General features: G+C 40.7%; 1 protein-coding gene across 2 annotated transcripts in view; it reads right to left on the reverse strand.

Moving 5' to 3' along the window:
- Positions 1 to 20,797, reverse strand: part of HSDL2 (hydroxysteroid dehydrogenase like 2) — a 63,095-nt gene that overhangs the window by 13,014 nt on the left and 29,284 nt on the right. For both annotated transcript variants that reach the window (XM_025888353.2, XM_073876536.1), the window contains exons 7-9: positions 11,616 to 11,810; positions 9,711 to 9,782; positions 2,640 to 2,789 (exon numbers count right to left, since the gene is read on the reverse strand). In XM_025888353.2, coding sequence (XP_025744138.1) covers positions 2,640 to 2,789; positions 9,711 to 9,782; positions 11,616 to 11,810 — 417 coding nt within the window. The remainder of the gene's footprint in view (positions 1 to 2,639; positions 2,790 to 9,710; positions 9,783 to 11,615; positions 11,811 to 20,797) is intronic.

A 20,797-nucleotide genomic window follows, 5' to 3' on the forward strand; every position in this document is an offset into this window, starting at 1 on the left:
ATGGAAAAAAATGCCAAAGAAGCCCCGTTCTTCTTAAATTCAGTAAGTGCTACAGTTAGAATAATTTTACATAATGCTGTTTTCCAGGTTAAAACCCTCGGGCCTCTATCAAATTCAGTAAATATTTATTAAGTACTTCCGTGCCAGGCACTGGGCTAGGCTCTGAAGACCCTGCAGTAACATGGCTCTTAAACAAGACGAAGTAGAGGGTAATGTGGAGTCAGGCAAGCCCCGTGGAAGATGAGATTGAAAAGTCAGGTAAGAATTAGCCAGATGAGGAGCTGAAAACAGTGTAGGAGGACTAAAGGTAGAAAGAGAATGAAGAGTGGCTGAGATGAGCTCATGAAGCAGCCCAGAGGTAGGGGGTAGTGGGCCATCTGAAAGATCCACTGACTTCATCCTAAGGGATGTGCCATGGAAGAAGAATGACATAAGGCTGGTACTTTAAATAGATCGCCCTAAGAGCACCGTGTTGAATACACTGAGAGGGATAAAGAGGATGCAAAAGGCAAGGCAGGATGGTACTGGGGTAGTTTGGGAACTTGAGGATGTGTGCCTGGATCAGGACTGTGGCTGTGGGATTGGGGAGAAATAGGCATATTTGAGAGAGAACGTCAAAGCAGAAACACAAGACTCAGTAAATGAATATGATGAGGAAAAGGGATGGAGAGTGCATAAGAAATGATTTGCCAGTTTTTGGCTCAGGAAACCAGGTAAGTATGGATGTATTTTGTACTGAGAGAGGACTACTGAAGAAGAGCAGATTGAACAGGCAGTGTCTGAGCCAGGTGTTGGGAACGGTGAGCTAAGTTTTAGACATTTTCAGATTGAGGCATCTTTGTGACAACCAAGTGAAAATGTCAAATGACGTCTGATGAGGCTAAAAATATATACATAAGTAATCACTGCCTATGGTCACTGAAGCCGTGTGAGTGACTGAGGTTTCCTAGGGCAAGTCTGTAACTGACGAGGATGATTACAGACAGAGGAGGAAAGCAAGGAGAGCTACTGTCAGGGAAGCCAAGGACAGGGGCCTTTCCAGAAGGCAAGAGCAGTCAACAACTTCATATGCCGTAGAGTGGTGACAAGGTAAGACTGACAAAGGCCCACTGATGATATAGAGGTCACCAAGGACCGTGGTCACAGCATAATTCAGCGGAATGGAGAAATACGATACCTGAGTAGAGTGAACTCTAGATGAAGAGAAGTTTGGCTGTGAAAGGGAGAGGAATGGTGGGGGTAAGAAGTGGGGTTAGGGACGTTGTGTTTTGTTTTAAAGACGAAATAGACTTTGAGAATGTTAAATTATCACCGGAAAGCAGGCTGCAGGATACGCAGGTGAGAGAGAGGGCATAATTAATAGCACAAAGTCCCTGAGGAGGCCACAGGAAATGGGATCTACAACTTTGCTATTCAAAGTGCAATCTGTGGACTGCAGTCTGTCAGAAATGCAGAATTCAGACCCTACCTGAGACATGCTGCATCAGACTCTGCATTTTAGCAGGGTCCCAGATGATCACTATGAACATTAAAGCTTGAGATGCATAAATCTAGAGCTGAGCTCTGTTCTACTGGGAAGGAAGAAAGAATGATGCTCATAACAGCTGATTCGGTATCAGAGGACAGGAAGCTGAAGCACTTTGTCTGCCAGTTTCTATTATCTCTGTGAAAGAGGAGGTGGGGTTATCTGCTGAAACTGGCAGGGAAGTGGTGAAGGGAGAGATGGGAGATTTGTGGAGCACTGGGAAGTGTTAAAATTAGTCACTGTGGAAAATGAGGCAGGAAGCTGACCACAGAAATACAGAATTCTGAGGCGCACTGAGACCCTAGATGAAGAAGGGCGATGATGAATGTCTACTGGTACAGATCTACTGGTAGTGTGATGGGTTTTTTCCATTTCCCCAGGAGGACGGAGCCAGCCTGGATGCAACTGTGGGACAGTCAGATAATGTGATTCATCCAGGACTAGGCTTTTGACAGGTGGTGACATAAGCACAAAAAGGTCAGGAAATTTAGGATACAGGCAAGAGAGTGATTAAAGCAATGGACCATGGGCTCTAAGGAGAAAAAAGGAAGAAGAGAGGAAACAGAGGAGACAAAGGAAAAAACCGATAATGTCAAAGTTTGCATTCAATGAGACTGAAGTAGCTAGTTCTTAAAGCTATCATTAATATGTGTTAATACTATGTTGAGAAGAAAAATACTGGTAAGTTTGAAAACGCTGACTACATGCAGACTGATTTGAATAATTTCAGCTGACTACATGCAGACTGACTTAATTTCAAAGATAAAAATGGCAAGGTGCCGTGGCTGATGATACATTACTGTATTACACCACCTGTCATGATCCATATGCCCTCCTAAGTAGGATTTTCTCTCAACTACATATGCCAAAAATTTATTTTACACTGGAAGTCTATGTAATGAGATTTTACATTACATGTGTCCATATGCACTGAGATTAACTTAAAAATATAAATCAGTAGTTATTTGCTATTCTTGAATGTCTACATTCTAGGGTTAAGGGTTCTGGATACAGCCAACTATCAAAGTGATTGCTACTGGAAGCTCATTTTCTTCTGAGGGAAATATCCTACTTTATTTCATAAAAGCGCCACATTCCCAGATATCTTTCTTACCTGAGAGCTCAAACTGATAAATTGCTTGAGTGGCTTGAACAACATCATCACTGAGAGAGTCCTTAACAATTCTAAATGTTTCTGCCACAGCTCCAGAACGTGGTTTTGGTGGTGGCTGTGACTTCTCTTCTTTCAATTCCGGAAGAGCATCTGTAAAATATTATTGATATAAACGGTTTGAAAGCCTAGGCAGTATAAGGCCACACATAGAATTAATTAATTAGCAGAAAAGACTTGCCACCAACTAGACTTGTTTGACAAAAATGACTTTAAATACATTTGGTGACATCAAAAAGCATAAATCAAATTGATGGAATAACATACAAACACATTCGTTATGATTATAAATGTAAATGGTTTATACTCTCCAAGTAAAAGGCTGACTCTCAGATTAGGTTAAAAAAAATCCAAACCAGTACTAAACTATAGTGGCTTTTTTGTTTGTTTTTAAACAGACCTAAACACACTTTTAGGAGTAATAATTAATCACTCCTTTATTACCCCCTCCGAATTCTAAAACCAAATGAGAAAAGAAGACACTGGAGATCAGAACATCAACCATGTAAATCAATGGAGCTGAATTGCAGATTGTAGCTTGAATCAACAATCAAGTGAACTTCCTGATAACTTTGCCTCTAAACTAAACTTAGTTCCTTCATCCCTGGATTGAACCTGCTTCCTCCCATCAGGGCTTAGAAATGCCTCTGAAAGTAAAGATCACGTGAAGAACAGGGAAAACCTGCTCAGAAAGAAAGAACCTTCACAGCGGTCTAAACCACACAAAGTCATTTCCTCTTCCAATTTCATCAGCCTGGTGGTTCCTCCCACTGGATGAAGAGGGAGGTGAGACTATTAGCCTCACAAAAGCCGCCCGCCCCCGCCCCCCCCCTCAAGAAACACAAGGCCAGGGGAATGGAGGTTACAGTATTTTTAAACTTGTATCCACTTAACCCACTGGCCATAACCATTCAGCACATAATGTGCCAGGGGATCTGCAGTCCATAAGATGATTCCCATAGCATGAAGCTGTCCCTCAATACCAACCTCTGTTCCTTTATTCTCCTCTGGGAATCACTTGTGGGTAGTTTGGCAGTTGCCCCAGAAACAAGTTGAGAACAATTCATTAATTAAACTAACTCCAAGGCCAATCTGTGTCCTAGACTGAAATTTAACTCTCCACCTTCCTCCCAACTCAAATTATACCCAGCCATATTGTCCAATATAACTCACCAAAGGTTATTAAATAAAATCTAATTGATAGCATAAAGATACTCCATGGTACAACAGAAGCAATATAAAAGTATCCCAAATTTGCTGGATATAAATTACCTTTCACTATGAAGATTCCAGAGACAGACAAAAACAACAATAAAATCCTTCTCTTCTTACAAGTTAAAATCCAAACAGATATTAAAGATGAAATCCTCAAGATCCAATGGAGCAAAGAAGATACACACTTTTTAAAAAACTTGGGAGTCAGTTTGTTATTATTTTTAAATTCATTACAGATAGTGCACCCCTTTACTGCCTACACCCAGAGCAAACTACCCTGACTGCCTTGCCCTTGGCATCATGCTGCTTTTTATTGATGGACAACATGTATGCAATGACCATAAGTATACAGCTCAAAAAGTTCTCAGAAGAATTGGGGGATGGGTAGAAAGGGTAAAGGGGAGTGAAAGGTACAGGCTTTTCAGTTATGGAATGAGTAAGTCACAGGGATAAAAGGTACAACATAAGGAAGACCGTCAATGCTATTGTAATAACGCTGTATGGTGACATACGGTGGCTACACTTGTGGTGAACATAGCATAACATATAGAGTTGTCCAATCACTGTTGTACACCTGAAACTAATGTAATACTCTGTGTCAACTACACTTCAATAAATTTTTAAGAAGTTATCAGTAAGTGAATATACTGTGTCATCATCACCTACGTCAAGGAAGAGGGCATAACCAGTCCCCCAGAAGCCTGTGGTGTCAAGGAGACCACAGCAAAATCTTCAGTGTAAAGTTTTTTATGTAAATTGCATAATTTATCACCTGGAATATTTAGACATGGCGTGATAACTCTGCACAAGAGAATAAAACTGCAGGAGACAAAAAACAAATTGGTAGTATATTTGAAAGGTACAGTCAATAGACTACAAATGTAAGCTTCACTGAGAAAGAACATTTCAGTAACAAAAAAAGATACATGGCTAGCAGCCCCTGTCATAGCCTCTCCTCACTTCACCCTTAAATAAATATAAACATGTGAACAAATACTAAACATCACCTAGACTCACAATCTACTGTCAGAGTCTAGGTAGAAATGTTCAGGAACTCCAAGGTAGACAGAGTCAGCCTAAGAACACAGGAATGCCTATGCTTTGCTTCCTGAAAGATCTCAGAGAAAGAATAGCTCTGCTCACCTAAACAAGGAAGATAGGTTTTCACATTTTTAAAACACTGGACCAGACTCTGGGCTTGTGCCAGCTAGAAGACTAGGATCTGTCCCTCTGTTCTATAATGCCACCTTTTAGAATGCCTCCATCTTTCAAATCCAATTTCAAAGCTTGTAGTTTCCAAATACCAGAGGAACAGACAGTAGAGGGAGCCTTGATAGTGGTTCATCCTGCAAAGTACATGCCTCAAAGCATTACGGATAAAAATGGGGAGGGCAAGAACCCCGGGAGCAGGGCATGCAGGGGATGGTGGGAAGTAAGAGAAGGTCCCATGTCAGTCTGGCACACTGGCATTAGCTATATGCCTAACAGGTACCACAAAAGAAGCTACAGCTTTGAGAAAGGAATTCCACCAGATGGACAAGAAGTGGAGCCAAAAGCAATCTATGCATCTCTGTCATCCGGCTCTGCTAGCTCTAGAGATAGCTCTTAATATGAAGACGAATTAACAGGGGGAAAAAAATAACCTGATGCCTATGAAAAATAATGTACCACAAGGTAAAGGAAAATTATCCTGAAGAGAAAACAACCTATCTCTGAAAATAATTTGCTATGAAACTCACAAGGATTCCTCCACATGAAAACTCTCTGAAACAGGGGCAGAGAGTCATATATAACTGGCTGGGGTGAAAAGCCAATGAAATAAAATGAAAAAGGAAATAGGGAACATGAGAAACAAAACGTACAACAGCAAAATTGAAATAAACATTATAGGCCATAGGGAAGAGATGAAAGTGGCAAAAGTCTTTTTTTAATGGAGGCTCCACGCCCAACATGGGGCTTCACTTTACAACCCCAAGATCAAGAGTCACCTGCTCTACTGACTGAGCCAGCCCAGCGCCCTTTTTTTTAGTTATGTTCATCACCATACATTACATCATTAGTTCTTAATGTAGTGTTCCATGATTCATTGTTTGTGCATAACACCCAGTGCTCCACGCAGTAGGTGCCCTCTTTAATACCCATCACCAGGCTAACCCATCCCCCCACCCCCCTCCCCTCTAGAACCCTCAGTTTGTTTTTCAGAGTCCATCGTCTCTCATGGTTCGTCTCCCCCTCTGACTTACTCCCCTTCATTCTTCCCCTCCTGCTATCTTCTTCTTTTTCCAGCGCCCTGTCTTATCAGTAGAGTTCAAACTTGAAAAGGTCTCCCAGAACACACAAGGAAAGACCCGTAAGATAGAAATAAGAAAAGATGGTGACAACCACAGGGTAAAGGAAAAGGAGAGCCAGGCTAAGAATAAGTGTTTCTGGGGAGAATCCAGAACAACTGTAACAGAAGCAATTAAAACTAGAACTAAGGAAAAACAACAACAACAATAAACTGAACCAACAAATAAGAATCTGTGGCTCCCTGCGTTGCAATGGGGTGGTGCCAGGAGAGGAGATCAATGAAGAAACGACAGTATTGTTTTTAATATGAGAAAAACCATGAATTTAAACTTTGTGCACAGTTTATACTTCACAGTTACAAATACATTATATAAAACAAATACACACAGCACAAATAACCAGAAAAGGTGCAATCAAATAGGATTATTAAACAGAAAGGTGAGCCGTTCCCACTTGAGAAATGAGGGATTACACGCAGACCTCAGAGAGAGAAAGTGTGAAGTCAGCATACAGTGGATGTGGATATGGAAGAAAAAAATCACCTGAAAGAGATGTGAGATCCCAGCCCAGATATACTGGACTATTACCTATATGAATATATGAAAATATCTACAGAAAATACTGACGAGAATTGCAACGAACGAGGAAGAATAGGGACAAGAGAGCTACAGCAGCAAATGCTCTCTCCAGCGTCACATGGGGAAGAGACGCTTTAGCCGAAGGAATGTGAGTATTGTGACCCCAAGGAGGAGGGCATCCCTCATGTGGAGATGGGTATACGGATTGCAGTCAACGCACGTGACACATTCTGATCCCAAAGGCAAAATCACTCCTATTGAAATCTGATGCTAATAAACATTCATCTTACGTTTACTTATTTAACCTCTCTTGTTCTGATTCCACGGTCATGAAACAACCTTCTGATTATGATTCTGTTCCCTATGTCATTATGACCCAAGGGAGAGAATGGGCTGATCATAGCAACTACACACTTAGTCCATGAGATGGCAACTCCTCATTACAAATTAATAAATTGGATTACTGGGGGGAAATATCCTAATTTAAAGGACTTTAAAGTATTCGGGAGTTAGAAAAGCAATTTAAATCTACTGGTTAAGCAAAAGACAACCGACAGAATGGGAGAAAATATTTGCAAACGACATATCAGATAAAGGGCTAGTATCCAAAATCTATAAAGAACTTATCAAACTCAACACCCAAAGAACAAATAATCCAATCAAGAAATGGGCAGAAGACATGAACAGACATTTCTCCAAAGAAGACATCCAAATGGCCAACAGGCACATGAAAAAGTGCTCAACATCACTCGGCATCAGGGAAATCCAAATCAAAACCTCAATGAGATACCACCTCACACCCGTCAGAATGGCTAAAATTCACAAGTCAGGGAACGACAGATGTTGGCGGGGATGTGGAGAAAGGGGAACCCTCCTACACTGTTGGTGGGAATGCAAGCTGGTGCAACCCCTCTGGAAAACAGTATGGAGGTTTCTCAAACAGTTGAAATTAGAGCTACCGTTCGATCCAGCAATTGCACTACTGGGTATTTACCACAAAGATACAAATGTAGGGACCCGAAGGGGTACATGTACCCCAATGTTTATAGCAGCAATGTCCACAATAGCCAAACTGTGGAAAGAGCCAAGATGCCCATCGACAGATGAATGGATAAAGAAGTTGTGGTATATATACACAATGGAATATTATGCAGCCATCAAAAGGAATGAGATCTTGCCATTTGCAACGACGTGGATGGAACTGGAGGGTGTTATGCTGAGTGAAATAAGTCAGAGAAAGACATGTATCACATGACCTCACTGATATGAGGAATTCTTAATCTCAGGAAACAAACTGAGTGTTACTGGAGTGGTTGGGGGTGGGAGGGATGGGATGGCTGGGTGATAGACATTGGGGAGGGTATGTGCTACGGTGAGCGCTGTGAATTGTGCAAGACTGTTGAATCACAGATCTGTACTTCTGAAACAAATAACGCAACATATTTTAAGAAAAAAGGAAAAGAAGAAGATAACAGGAGAGGAAGAAAAGGGGAGTATGTCAGAGGGGGAGACGAACCATGAGAGATGATGGACTCTGAAAAACTGAGGGTTCTAGAGGGTAGGGGGGTGGGGGGATGGGTTAGCCTGGTGATGGGTATTGAGGAGGGCACGTTTTGCATGGTGCACTGGGTGTTATGAACAAACAATGAATCATGGAACACTGCATCAAAAACTAATGATGTAATATATGGTGATTAACATAACAATAAAAAAAATTTAAAAAAAAATAAATAAATCTACTGGTTAAGGTTATGGGCTTTGCAATCGGAGAACTATGAATTTAAATCCTGGTTCTGCCACCTGCATGATCTCAGATGTAAAATGAAGATAATAATACTTGACTTGTAGGCTCATAAGTGTTAAATGAGACAATGAATGCAAAGGACTTAGCACAGTGTTTGATACATAGTAGTGCCCAATAAATATCTGTTGAAAAACAAAATGAATATACGTGATCGATAAGTGGTTCTTATTAAATTTGGAATTTAAATGAGCTCAGATCCAATGTTAAGGTGATGAGCAAAAATCAGGATTTTGCTCTTGCCTAACCTGAAGACTAGACTCTTTCACACTCTGATAAGCTGTGTATTTTTCAAGTTTTTTATGAGACAAAAGAAAAGTTGCCATTTTTATTAAGTAATTTCTTAAACTATCTCCAAAAATTCAGACAAGGAAAAGATAAAGCTAGAAAAGAGTAAGCCAGAAAAAAAAGGTTGGCACTAAAATGCACTGTGGTATAAAGTTCTATAAATCTGCTATGAAGGTACAGAGGAAATTTGTTCTTAAGTTTTCTAGCAGCCATCTAAAGAATCTGTGATCACTTAGGAGATTCACAGTCTCTACAAGATAAAAATAAGGTAAGGGCCCAGGAGAAGCACAGCTATTCTTGTTAATAAAGCATGAAAGAGATTCTTCTCATGGGTATTTGTTAAAGAGTGTTTCTTCTGACATCTTTCAGTAAGCTAGTGGCATAACATCAAACACAGAGACTGAACTCTGGACCAATTATAAAAACAAAATAAAGTAAAACCAAAACCTCCTTTGAAGTTAATTTCTCCCATAAAGTAGTCACACAGCACAAACTCTGAGAATGGTATTAAGTGTACTTCGATGTGACACATTTTTCCTCAAAATAAAATAATACATCAACATGAAATACCTAAAGACAGTGCCAAGGAAAAGAAATAAAACCTTAAAAAGGGTTTGTTTTCTTTTTAAATAATCAAATGAAAAGAATCTATTAATAACTTCTTACTGGTAGAAGGAAAAGACAACCTTCCTTGCTTGAATTAACTAAGCCCACATATACTTGTCTAGTTTAAATTACAAAATGGTTTAAAAGCATAAGGCAGAAATGTCCAATTTTATATTCTGAAAGAAATACATACTTAGCATCTTTATTTTCCTACATAAAATATGGTCTATGTCTTACCATGTGATTCCATTTTCTTGGTAATTGTATCTGGGTGTTCATCTAAGAAGAAATCTGGTATCAAAGGATGGCCTGGAAAATTGACCCCAAAAATACTCAGGTTACTATGACAACGTCAATACATTAGATTTAACACCTGTTTAATGAACATTGTATCTGTTTTTATTGTAATGATCATTCTAGCGCAATGGAAAAGACTCCCGTGAGAAGTGTCAAACTACTTGACCTTCACGAAGCTAAAATACTTTTCCCAAGAGGGCACATTCTGCGTGGAGCACTGGGTGTTATGCACAAACAATGAATCATGGAACACTACATCAAAAACTAATGATGTAATGTATGGTGATTAACATAACAATAAAAAGTATTAAAAAAATAAAATAAAATACTTTTCCCATCACCAAGTTATCCTCCTCTCCTATGGCAAATTTCATCTCTAAGATCTGATCACAGAGCCACCTGTTACGTTAAGCCCTCAACTGCTCTCCCAGGAGGCTTTGCCCCCTCCTCATCTATCCATGCAACCCTCTGTCCTACATCCCTCCAAAGTGCTCAGGACTCATTTCTGGCCCCGTGAGAGAAGGGGGTTCCTCATTAAGAAGGACTTGTTTCCCATCTCTGTCTCTCCCTCTCAGAAGATTAAAAAAAAACTGGAGGTCAGGAGTGCATTGGTCTTTGTTATATCCTAATGCTTATCAAAGCATTCATCTTATGTTCTCTACACTTGAAAGGATTTTTAATCTTAAATTTAAGATTTTGTGCACAATGACACTGTGTCTTTAAAACCTAAAGTGATAATTACACTGTCTCAGGACCCAGAAGACCTGCACCTTGTTCAGGTTCTGCCATTTATTAGCTGACTGCTCTTACGCAAAGACTAATCTCTTTGAGCCTGTTTTTTCTACTGTAAATACTACCTACTGAGTACTGCGATTGTGTCATATGCTGGGCACTGTGCCAAGCACATTATACACACTATTGCATTTCCTTCTTAAAAAAACCCTGTATGGAAGCTATTATTCCCTTAATTTTACCAGTAAGGAAAGTGACGCTCAGAGAAAGTGGGTGACGTGCCAGAGGTCACATAGCTTGTGAGCAACTGAGCTGGAATCTGAACCTGGCTTGTCTTCTCCCAAACTCCATGCTCTTAATCCCTAAACAACACTGCTTCCCTCACAGGATTGCTGTGAGGGTTAAATAGATAATGTACATGAAACTGCTTTGTAAAACCATAAAGAGCTATTTAATTCAGTTCAAACTGAAGAGACAGGGATGACACAAATATAAACATGTGGAAGCACAACCTAATGAATAGTATTTAGAAACACACTTTTGCACCAATAAATAGAACTGTTTACACCTATATTGTCTATTATTTAATATAGATTATGTTTCATACATAAAGTAAAAATGCCTGATCATCACCATCATGACTGCAATTTCAGAGAGGAAGAATGATTTTTGAACAAGGGGGCCAGCTGAGAACTTCTCAAATCATACTCTTGTACAAAGGGCAGACTGTGTTCACTGGCCTTCACCACCCATCAGTAAGCTAGCTACTCTAAGAGACTGCACTTAAGAGAAAAACATTTGGAAAGAGTCCATATTCCTAAAAAGTTTTCACAGAAAATGGACTCCTATATCACCTATTACCACATCCTTGAATAAAGTCTTTACTCTGTGATTTTAAGATCAACTTTAAAAACCAATTTTCATTTTTAGTTTCAAGATTTGGAAATGGCTAATAGCTGATGTGCCTTCTGTATCTGTACATCCCTGTAAAGTCCTCAATTCACTTCCATTTTTCCTTTCTCTCTTTTTGAAGTTGTGCTGGTATGGTATTCCCCTTCGTTGGGAGGATAGCTTTTAAAATACATCACTACTTTTAAAAACTGGAAGCATTACCTGGCTTAATTGCATAGATGTCAAAATTTTTTATTCCTTCTTCTCTTAAGATATTTTCATCAATAATAAAGTTTCCAGTAAAACTTTTTGGCTTTTTAAAAATGGAATAGGCAGCATCTGCAATGATATCAACTTTTCTACACTGGCTTTCAATACCAGATCCTCCCAGCATATCCATAGCAGCAGTGTGGATGGCTGCGGAGAGAACACACACAGAGAACTCCAAATGAAACAGGAGGACTGTGGAAGTAACAAACAAGACAGCTGATCACTTTACTTCACAGGTGATGAAAACAAGATCCAGAAAGCTTAAGGGATTTGCCAAATGTTCTGACATGACTGGATAGAATACACATTCCTTACTCTACACAGCACTGCCTCATAAAATAGAACTCCTTTGTGAGACTCACTGCAAAATTCAATTAGACTTCTGACTTAAAATGCTCAGGAATTTGCATACCAGTCTTGAAAGTTAAGAAAGCCAGGAAGGTGTAACAGAAAAAGCACTGAGCAGTAAGGCAGGTGAGCAGGATTTTTATGTCAACTATGTTGTGTTTTTTGGCAAGTGACTTTAACCTCTATGGGCCTCAGTTTCCTGTCTCTAAATATGGAGCTCATTCCCTAAATTTATTGTCTCACCCCTCTATTAGAATATAGGGGCAGAGGCACCTGGGTGGCTCAGTCGTCAAGCGGCTGCCTTTGGCTCAGGTCATGATCCCAGGGTCCTGGGATCAAGCCCCACATCAGACTCCCTGCTCCTCAGGAAGCCTGCTTCTCCCTCTCCCTCTGCCCCTGCTTGTGTTCTCTCTCCTGCTGTGTCTGTCAAATAAATAAATAAAATCTTAAAAAAAAAAAAAAAAGAATATAGGGGCAGAGGAAGAGGGAGAAGCAGACTCCCTGCTAAGCAGGGAGCCCCATGCAGGGCTCCATTCCAGGACCCTGGGATCATGACCTGAGCCGAAGGCAGACACTTCACTGACTGAGCCACCCAGACGCCCTTGTTTTAGGTGCATGTGATTTTTAAATTCTATGGTTTTTTTTTATGAAGTAACTTGAAATTCTACCATTCATAGTACACTATTAATTATACAATGTCAAAGTTGTGAACAGTAACTTATCTCAATTTACTTATATATTTAGCTTATATTTTGAACAAGTCAACTTAAGTACTTTAGGTTTCAGTCTCTAGTAATTTAAAGTTCTCTCCATACCACTGTTAAACCATCATTTTAAATCATTACATACTGGAATAAATTACATAATTCAGTCCACACGATGAAAAGTTTATAGCTTTTAAGAGCCACTGACCCCTTTCCATTCATTCAACACATAGTGATAGAGTACTTACTATAAGTCAGGCATTATTGTAGGGATTGGGAACAAATGAGTTGATAAACAGACAAAAGCCCCTACCTTCATGGTGATTACATTCCAGCATACATCCCTACTTCAAAGACAGCACAATTAACTTGGGGAATTTCCTAAAAGCACTAAGTTAGAAAATATGTCCCTACCTTATAACAGCAGTTCCTCTACTAAGAAGAAATTTTTTTGCTTAACCAAGTTCAAGAGCTCTGGTTTTGCTCTTGATGTGATACCTTATTAATAAAAAATGGCAGCTAATATTTATCAAGTGCGCCCTCTGCTGGGCATGTTGCTACATACTTTACATAAGTTATCTGAATGAATTCTATGAGGTAGGTACTGTTATCATTCTCATTTTATAGAAGAGATTACTCATGCAGGGAGGGGTTAAGTAACTTGTCCAAGATTACAGGAGCTAGAATTCAAACACCTGACAGCTTGACTTGACTTCAGAGCCAGGATCTTAACCACCTGAAACTAAAGGGCATTCTTAGAGTTTAGTTATCTCGCTTCCATAAACTGTAGAATTTTTCTTTTTCTTTTTGAGAGATAGAGAGAGCAAGCGCACATGCACACAGGCAGGGGGAAGGGGAAAGGGACAGGGAGAGAGAGAATCCCAAGCAGGTTCCATGCCCAGTGCAGAGCCTGACATGGGCCCTGATCTCAGGACCCTGAGGTCATGACCCAAGCTGAAACCAAGAGTTACACACTTAACCGACTGAGCCACCCAGGCACTTGAACTGTAGAATTTTTCTAAAAATATTTCAATATAGGGGCACCTGGCTGGCTCAATTAGGACGGCATGCGACTCTTGATCTCTGGGTCGTGAGTTCGAGCCCCATGTTCAGTGCAGAGGTACTTAAAATAAATAAACTTTTGGGGTGCCTGGGTGGTTCAGTCAGTTAGGCAGTTGCCTTTGGCTTGGGTCATCAAGCCCTGCATTGGGCTCTCTGCTCAGTGGGGAGCCTGCTTCCCCCTCTCCCTCTGCCCCTCCTCCAGCTTGTACTCTCTCACTCTCTTAAATGAATAAAAAATCTAAAAAAATAAACTTTAAAAAAAGATTTCAATACAGTGCACCTTAAAACTATATGCATATGTATACACTTAGTCTCATTACAGACTACATGAATGGTGTAAGAATTCTTAAAACTCTAAATTAAGAAGATGTCATGGATGTATACACGTGTTGTGTGTGTTCATATGTATAGACACATATACATAACCTAAGAACAATGAATGATTTCCCCAACCTATCTTTACTTCAGTAATCTTTCTATGGAAGATACGAAGAAGGCATAGACGCTCAAAATCAAGAAATAAGCCAGAGTTATTTTCAACAAAGGTTTTGCAATGTCACAGGCTACCCTAATAGGTTATAAAACTGACAATAAAAGCAGGTTCACAATAGAATACATCAAATGAAAATTCACTGATGAATGAGCAAAAATAAGCAAAAATTTTAAAGAAACCTGATATGCCTTGGATCACAAGAATCCTAAAGGTGACCCTTAAACTTAAGTATTATTAAGGAATAATTGGAGAAGCATCTAATAGCTTTCAACTGATTCTCCTGATTGCAGACTGCACAAAACACAAAAACAGTAAGAAGAGCCTTAAAATCAAGCTAAGAGGGGAGCCTGGGTGGCTCAGTTGGTTAAGCATCTGCCTTCAGCTCAGGTCATGATCTCAGGGTCCTGGTGCCAGACTCCCTGCTCAGTGGGGAGTCTGCTTCTCCCTCCTTCCTCTACAACCCCCATGCTCGCTCTCTCTCTTCTCAAATAAATAAAATCTTTTTAAAAAACCCACCAAAGATGTCCTTTTCACACAAACATATAGAGTACATATCAGACTTAAGACATCAGCATTGTCTTTGACTCCGCCTCCTCTGGAAAGAAAGCTTGTCTCACCTCTTTAACAACTGTCAGCCCCCAAACACACACACATATTCTTTGTGTACTCACTGAACCAAAGATATCATTGATTATAAAGTGTACCACTGAGAAAAAAGAACATGTGCCAAATTAAACTATGGTACATCATCAATAGTAAGAGCATCCTGATATCCAAGATGTAAAAATATGAAAACATGGGCATCGCAGAATCAGTGAAATATAGATGAACTGTTATTTAAACAAGTTGGTAAGCAAGTGCCTTAAAAAAACAGGGAAACTAGTTTTGGTTTCTAGCACCAGGGAGACCAGCTATTACCTCATTTCCCTGACCTCCCTGGTCAGCTGAGTCCCTGTGTCTATTTGTAGTGTGGTCCACGTGACAGAGGACTGCAGCTGCTCTGTGACACTTCTGCTATCGTCGTCTCGGCTGCCAGGACCACCATCAGCAGCTGGGTTCACAGGCTCTGCAACCCAGCCTCCGTTGATTTCTATCCCCAAGTGGACTTCCCCCCTCTACCACGCTCATTCTGAACGCTCAAGAGGTAAGAGGCAGCAGGCATTCTGAACAGCAGGCCACCCGCCTCCTCGCCCTCCGTTTTGGCAGAAACTATGAAGGCAGTCTTGTAAAAAGAAAAACTTACACTTCTGAAGCTGACATAGCTGGGGCTTGAGATCTTCATGTTATTAAACTACTAAGGCCTGTTCTCTGACCACTTCTCTGGATGGGTTGAATTCAATGGGGTGAAAAGTTATAAATCCAGACCGGAAAATGTAGCCAGTGTACAGAATGAACACTGAACCAGAGAGGACAAAGAGTGGACCAGGACACTGTTCTGATCGTGGTTAATATAGGTTACACTGTGTCCATTCCATTAAGTGCAATAAATCTCCTTTTCCTTGAAGGGAATAATGTTGGGAGATTACTGGTTCCAGCAAGCATGAAGAGCTGCTCTATACAGTCTAGGAAGAGAAAACCTGTTTTATTTTTTTAAATAGAAGCCTCACAAAGAGCCAGGAGCCTGGACACCCTCTAGAATCCATTTTCTTGCCTGAGTCATGAATAATGCAATATCCTAGCTAGCTTTCCTGCCTCCTCTCTCCACGATCTCACAAGACATCCTACACTCAGATGCCAAATTAAACTTCTTAAACCTCATCAGCAACCCTATCACTCCACTGCTCCGATTTTTCCTCTGCTCTCCTGCTTCTAAAATTCTGAAGTGGCTCTGTACTGAATACAAGTTAAAATTCAAGCTCCTAAACTTGGGCAATCAAGACCTGGGACTTAGTCATCCACCTCCCCACAACAACCTCACACCTACCCAACATTCCAGACAATTGCTCAAGTTGTACTCATGTACTCATTGTGTCATGTACTGCAAGGAACAGGACTGTAAATTCAGTTTACTGTGCCATCAAGTCTAGGCCCCAAATAATACCAATGGCTCCAAGATGTCTAGTAAAACTTCTAAAATGAATATCTCAAAGCTAAAGCAAAGACGTTGGAAGTGAACTGATTTCACTTGTCAATCCTGGTAGTGTCCTCCACATTCGCTGTCATGCAATGTTCTGTTCAGAATGTCTAATTTGGAGCTAGGCAGAATGTAATCATACTGTACATTCATTAATTCATCAAACATTTACCGAACGTCTACAAGGACTACAATAAAATGAACAAAGCAGATACTGTCTCTACCTTTAAGAAACTTTCTAGCAAGGAAGACATTAGCCAAGTTATAAAATCAATAGTTTAATTACAAATGTTGTTAAGTAATGTGAAGGAGATGTAGAGACTACTAAATCCAAGGGTCAGTCCCCATTTTGTAAGAACTATTAGCAACATTTGACACAGTGAATCACTCCTTCTTCCTTGAAACATGTTCTTCAAGTGGCTTTCAGGATATCATACTCTAATTTTCTTCCTACCTTACTCTCCTATATAGTTCCTTTTTTTTCCTCCAAATTAGTTTTTCTACTTCTTCCCAATCTCTGAATGTTGCAATGGCCAATGGTCCCTTCTCTTCTTATATACTATTTATATGTTGATAACCCACAAATTTCTATCTCCAGCCTGGACCTCTCTCCTGACACCCACACTTGCAAATCCAACTGTCTACTGACCATCTCTACCTAGATGCACAAACACAATGCCCCCAAATGAATTCCTAACCTTGCTCCCTAACCTGCCCCATCTGCAGCTTTCCCTATTTATTGGTTCCACCTTCAAAATACAACAGAATCTAACCACTCTCCAGTGTTTTTATTGCTATCACTCCGGTCATAGCTCCCAAGACATATTGTCTAGATAACTGCAATAGTCTCCAATCTGGTCTCTCTGTCTCCTGTTTCTCCCTTCGACCCTCAAGAACTTATTCTTTTCCTGCGGGCAGGTCACAGCCTTGCGCATGGGGACCAGGGTCAGATGTGGAGAGCCCCTCCTCCTGGGAAATAGGCAGGACCAGAAGGGGGGCGCCCCCTCGCCTGTCACGCAACACACGTTCGTGGGGAACCTGGTGCTGAACCATTCGTAGACGACCTGCTTCTGGGTCGGGGTTTCGAGCAGCTCCCTCGCTGTGATCTACTGAAAGTCAGCCCTCGACACAAGGGTTCGTTGGGAGGAAAAAAAAAAAAATCTTTTTTTTTTTTTTTTAAAGTAGGCTCCAAACCCAACATGGGGCTTGAACTCATGGCACCTGAGATTAAATGAAGAGTCGCGTGCTCTACCAACTGAGACAACCAGGCACCCACCCACCAAAGAATCTATTCTTAAGAGCATCAAGACAGATCCTTTAAAAAATTCAAGTATCGTCACGTCCCTCCTCTGCTCAAAACCCTGCCAAAAGGGTGCCTGAGTGACTCAGTACGTGAAGCATCCAATTCTTGATTTTGGCTCAGATCCTGATCTCAGGGTTATGAGATCCAGCCTCACAGCGGGCTCCGTGCCGGGTGTGGAATCTTCTTGAGAGTCTCCTTCCTTCTCCCTCTGCCCCTACCCGCTCCTGCGTACGTGTACACACACTCTAAATAAATAAAATCTTTGAAACAAATCAAAACAAAACCCTGCAAGAGCTCCCCATTTCACTCAGAATAAAAACCCAAGTCTTAACAAGGACCTACAACATCTGCTCTGCATTTCCTTATGGGCATCATCTCATTTTCTGCTCTTCTCCCCTCACTCCAGGCACGTTGGCCTTCTCCCCACTCTTTCATCATGCCACGCATGCTCACCTCTTAGGATCTTTCCCCTGGCTACTTCCTCTGCCTTCAATGCTTCCCTCACATACCCTGGAGCTAACACAACACCGAGGCTAACTCCAGCACCCCCTTCAAGTCTATGCTCAAATGTCACCTTCTCAAAAAGGCCAAACCTTTCTACTTTTTTTAAAACTGCAATCTAGGGGCGACTGGGTGGCTCAGTTGGTTAAGCATAGACTCTTGATTTCAGTTCAGATCATGATCTCAGGGTCATGAGATCAAGCCCCATGTTGGGCTCCAGGCTCAGTAGGGAGTCTGCTTAAGAGTCTCTCTCTTCAGGGTTCCTGGGTAGCTCAGTCCATTAAGTGTCTGCCTTCGGCTCAGGTCATGATCCCAGGGTTCTAGGATTGAGCCCCGCATCAGGCTCTCTGCTCAGTGGGGAACCTGCTTCTCCTTCTCCCTCTGCCTGGCCCCTCCCTCTCTCTCTGTCAAATAAATAAATAAATCTTAAAAAAAAAAATCTCTCTCTCCCTCTCCCTCTGCTCCTCCCCATTGCTTGCTCATGTGTTCTCTCTCTCAAATAAATAAATCTTAAAAAATAAAATTGCATTCTACCCTTCCAGTACCTGAGACTCCCAATCCCCCTTACTCTGTTCTATTTTTTTCTATAGCATTATCACCTTCTAGATACTTTACTATTCATTATGTTAACTGTCTATTGTATCTCTCCCAATTAAACTAATTAAGTTCCAAAAGGACAGAGCTTCTTGTCTGTTTTGTTCTCTGATGTATCTTAAACTACTAGACCTGACCTTGGCACATAAAAGGTGTCCAATAATTATCTATTTTATGAATAAAATCTCTAATTCTTAGAGTCAGAGTAGGCTTTTTCTAACTTTGTTACCCCAGGATCCCAAAGACCTAAAGGTTAGGGGAGTGGAGGTGAGAAGGGAAGGACAAAATGCAGATGATGGTAACCACCCTGAAGAGTAAACTCTAACGGTAAGATCTGCATCCCATTCATCTTAGTACCCCTTAATCCCTTGTACACAGGTAGACACTTAATAAATTATCTGTGGATGCATAATGAATAAATAGTACAGAGAACTCTGCCTGGCATATAAAAATGTTTGGAAGATGAATGAATAGAAAATGACAAGTAACATAATAGAGGTATAAAAAAGGGAAAATACTATGTTAAGACTTCGTTTTCTGGGAGACCTGCCTTTCAAACTAACTTTCTGACTCTCACTATCTACCAACAGCAATGATTGAAGTGGGAGGAGGAGGAGGCTAAGAACAGAGAAGGAAAGGAAGTTGAAGAAGAAAGGCACAGTGAAGTGTGAGCTTTTAAAGTTTTTAACTGTGATCCATAATCAGTAACACTTTTTACCGACATGACTAAGAATACATAATACCTACATATACACACACTCACAAATACATTTGTATTCATTTATATATGAAACCAGACAATCTGCAATGCCCCCTACTATTTTCTATCTCATTCCATTAGAAATAAGACAACAAAATTCTGGCTGCTACCTTCTAACTCAATTTCACAATCCACAAAATTGATTTCATGACTCACCAATGAGTCTTGACATGCAGTTTGAAAACACTACAGAAGCACTTTTTCACTTTGATCTTTTGCCCCACTGCAAAGAATATCATTCTCCAGAAAATCTTAAAAGAACTGTGTCTGCTACAGAAACATAAGGAAAAATGAAGAAGCAATAAAACATGGTTCCGATCTCACAGTGGGCCATGGAAGAAAGGAATCTCGGTCAAATAGGAGAAGAAAGAAATTTTTAAAAAATCGATCCTTTGAGGGGCGCCTGGGTGGCTCAGTCATTAAGCGTCTGCTTTCGGCTCAGGGCATAATCCCAGGGTCCTGGGATTGAGCCCCATGTTGGGCTCCCTGCTCTGCAGGAAGCCTGCTTCTCCCTCTCCCACTTCCCCTGCTTGTGTTCCCTCTCTCGCTGTCGCTCTGTCAAATAAATAAATAAAATCTTTAAGAAAAAAAATTGATCCTTTGAGTCCTTAGAAGAAAAGAAAGGTGGTGACTACAGAGGTGGCTGCAACAGCTAAATTCTCCTAGAAGTTCCATTAGCAACATGCCCCCGAGCTCCGTACATTCTCACCCACAGCCTCCCGCTTCCCCTGCATCAATACCATAAGTCACTGGCCGTTTCACTTCTGCTTGGAGCAGATAAAATCCCTTCACCCAGTAGACAGCAGATGGGAACAAAGATAAAAAGAAATCCCTCAAATGTCCCTAAACTAGAACTCTGGGTTAGTTTCACATTCTTGTATGTGGCAATTCAGTTCAAGAGTACCCCTAGCGCTATAATACTTCACAAAAATGCTGGATTAAATGTGTTTTCATGGCCAACTCTTACCAACCTCGTCATCCATTACGTGTAAAGGCTAACGAAATATCACAGTGCCCTGCACAATGTCTCCACATAATAACTGCCCAACAGATAATCTGTTGAGTAATAAATGAATAAACAAAATAATTCCAGAAAGAAGAAGAATAGGAATAAACAATAGAAAGGTCCTTAGACAATAAAGAAACATGTTAAAAGACACAATGGGGAGAAATCAGGAAAATCCAGAATGTTGGAAACTCTATAAATGACCTGGTTTTTCGGGGTGCCTGGGTGGCTCAGTCATTAAGTGCCTGCCTTCGGCTCAGGTCATGATCCCAGGGTCCTGGAACCGAGC

The sequence above is a fragment of the Callorhinus ursinus genome, unplaced genomic scaffold (assembly GCF_003265705.2).
Source record: "Callorhinus ursinus isolate GAN/ISIS: 27379988/994484 unplaced genomic scaffold, GSC_fseal_2.0 scaffold24, whole genome shotgun sequence".
NCBI classification, from domain to species: Eukaryota; Metazoa; Chordata; class Mammalia; order Carnivora; family Otariidae; genus Callorhinus; species Callorhinus ursinus.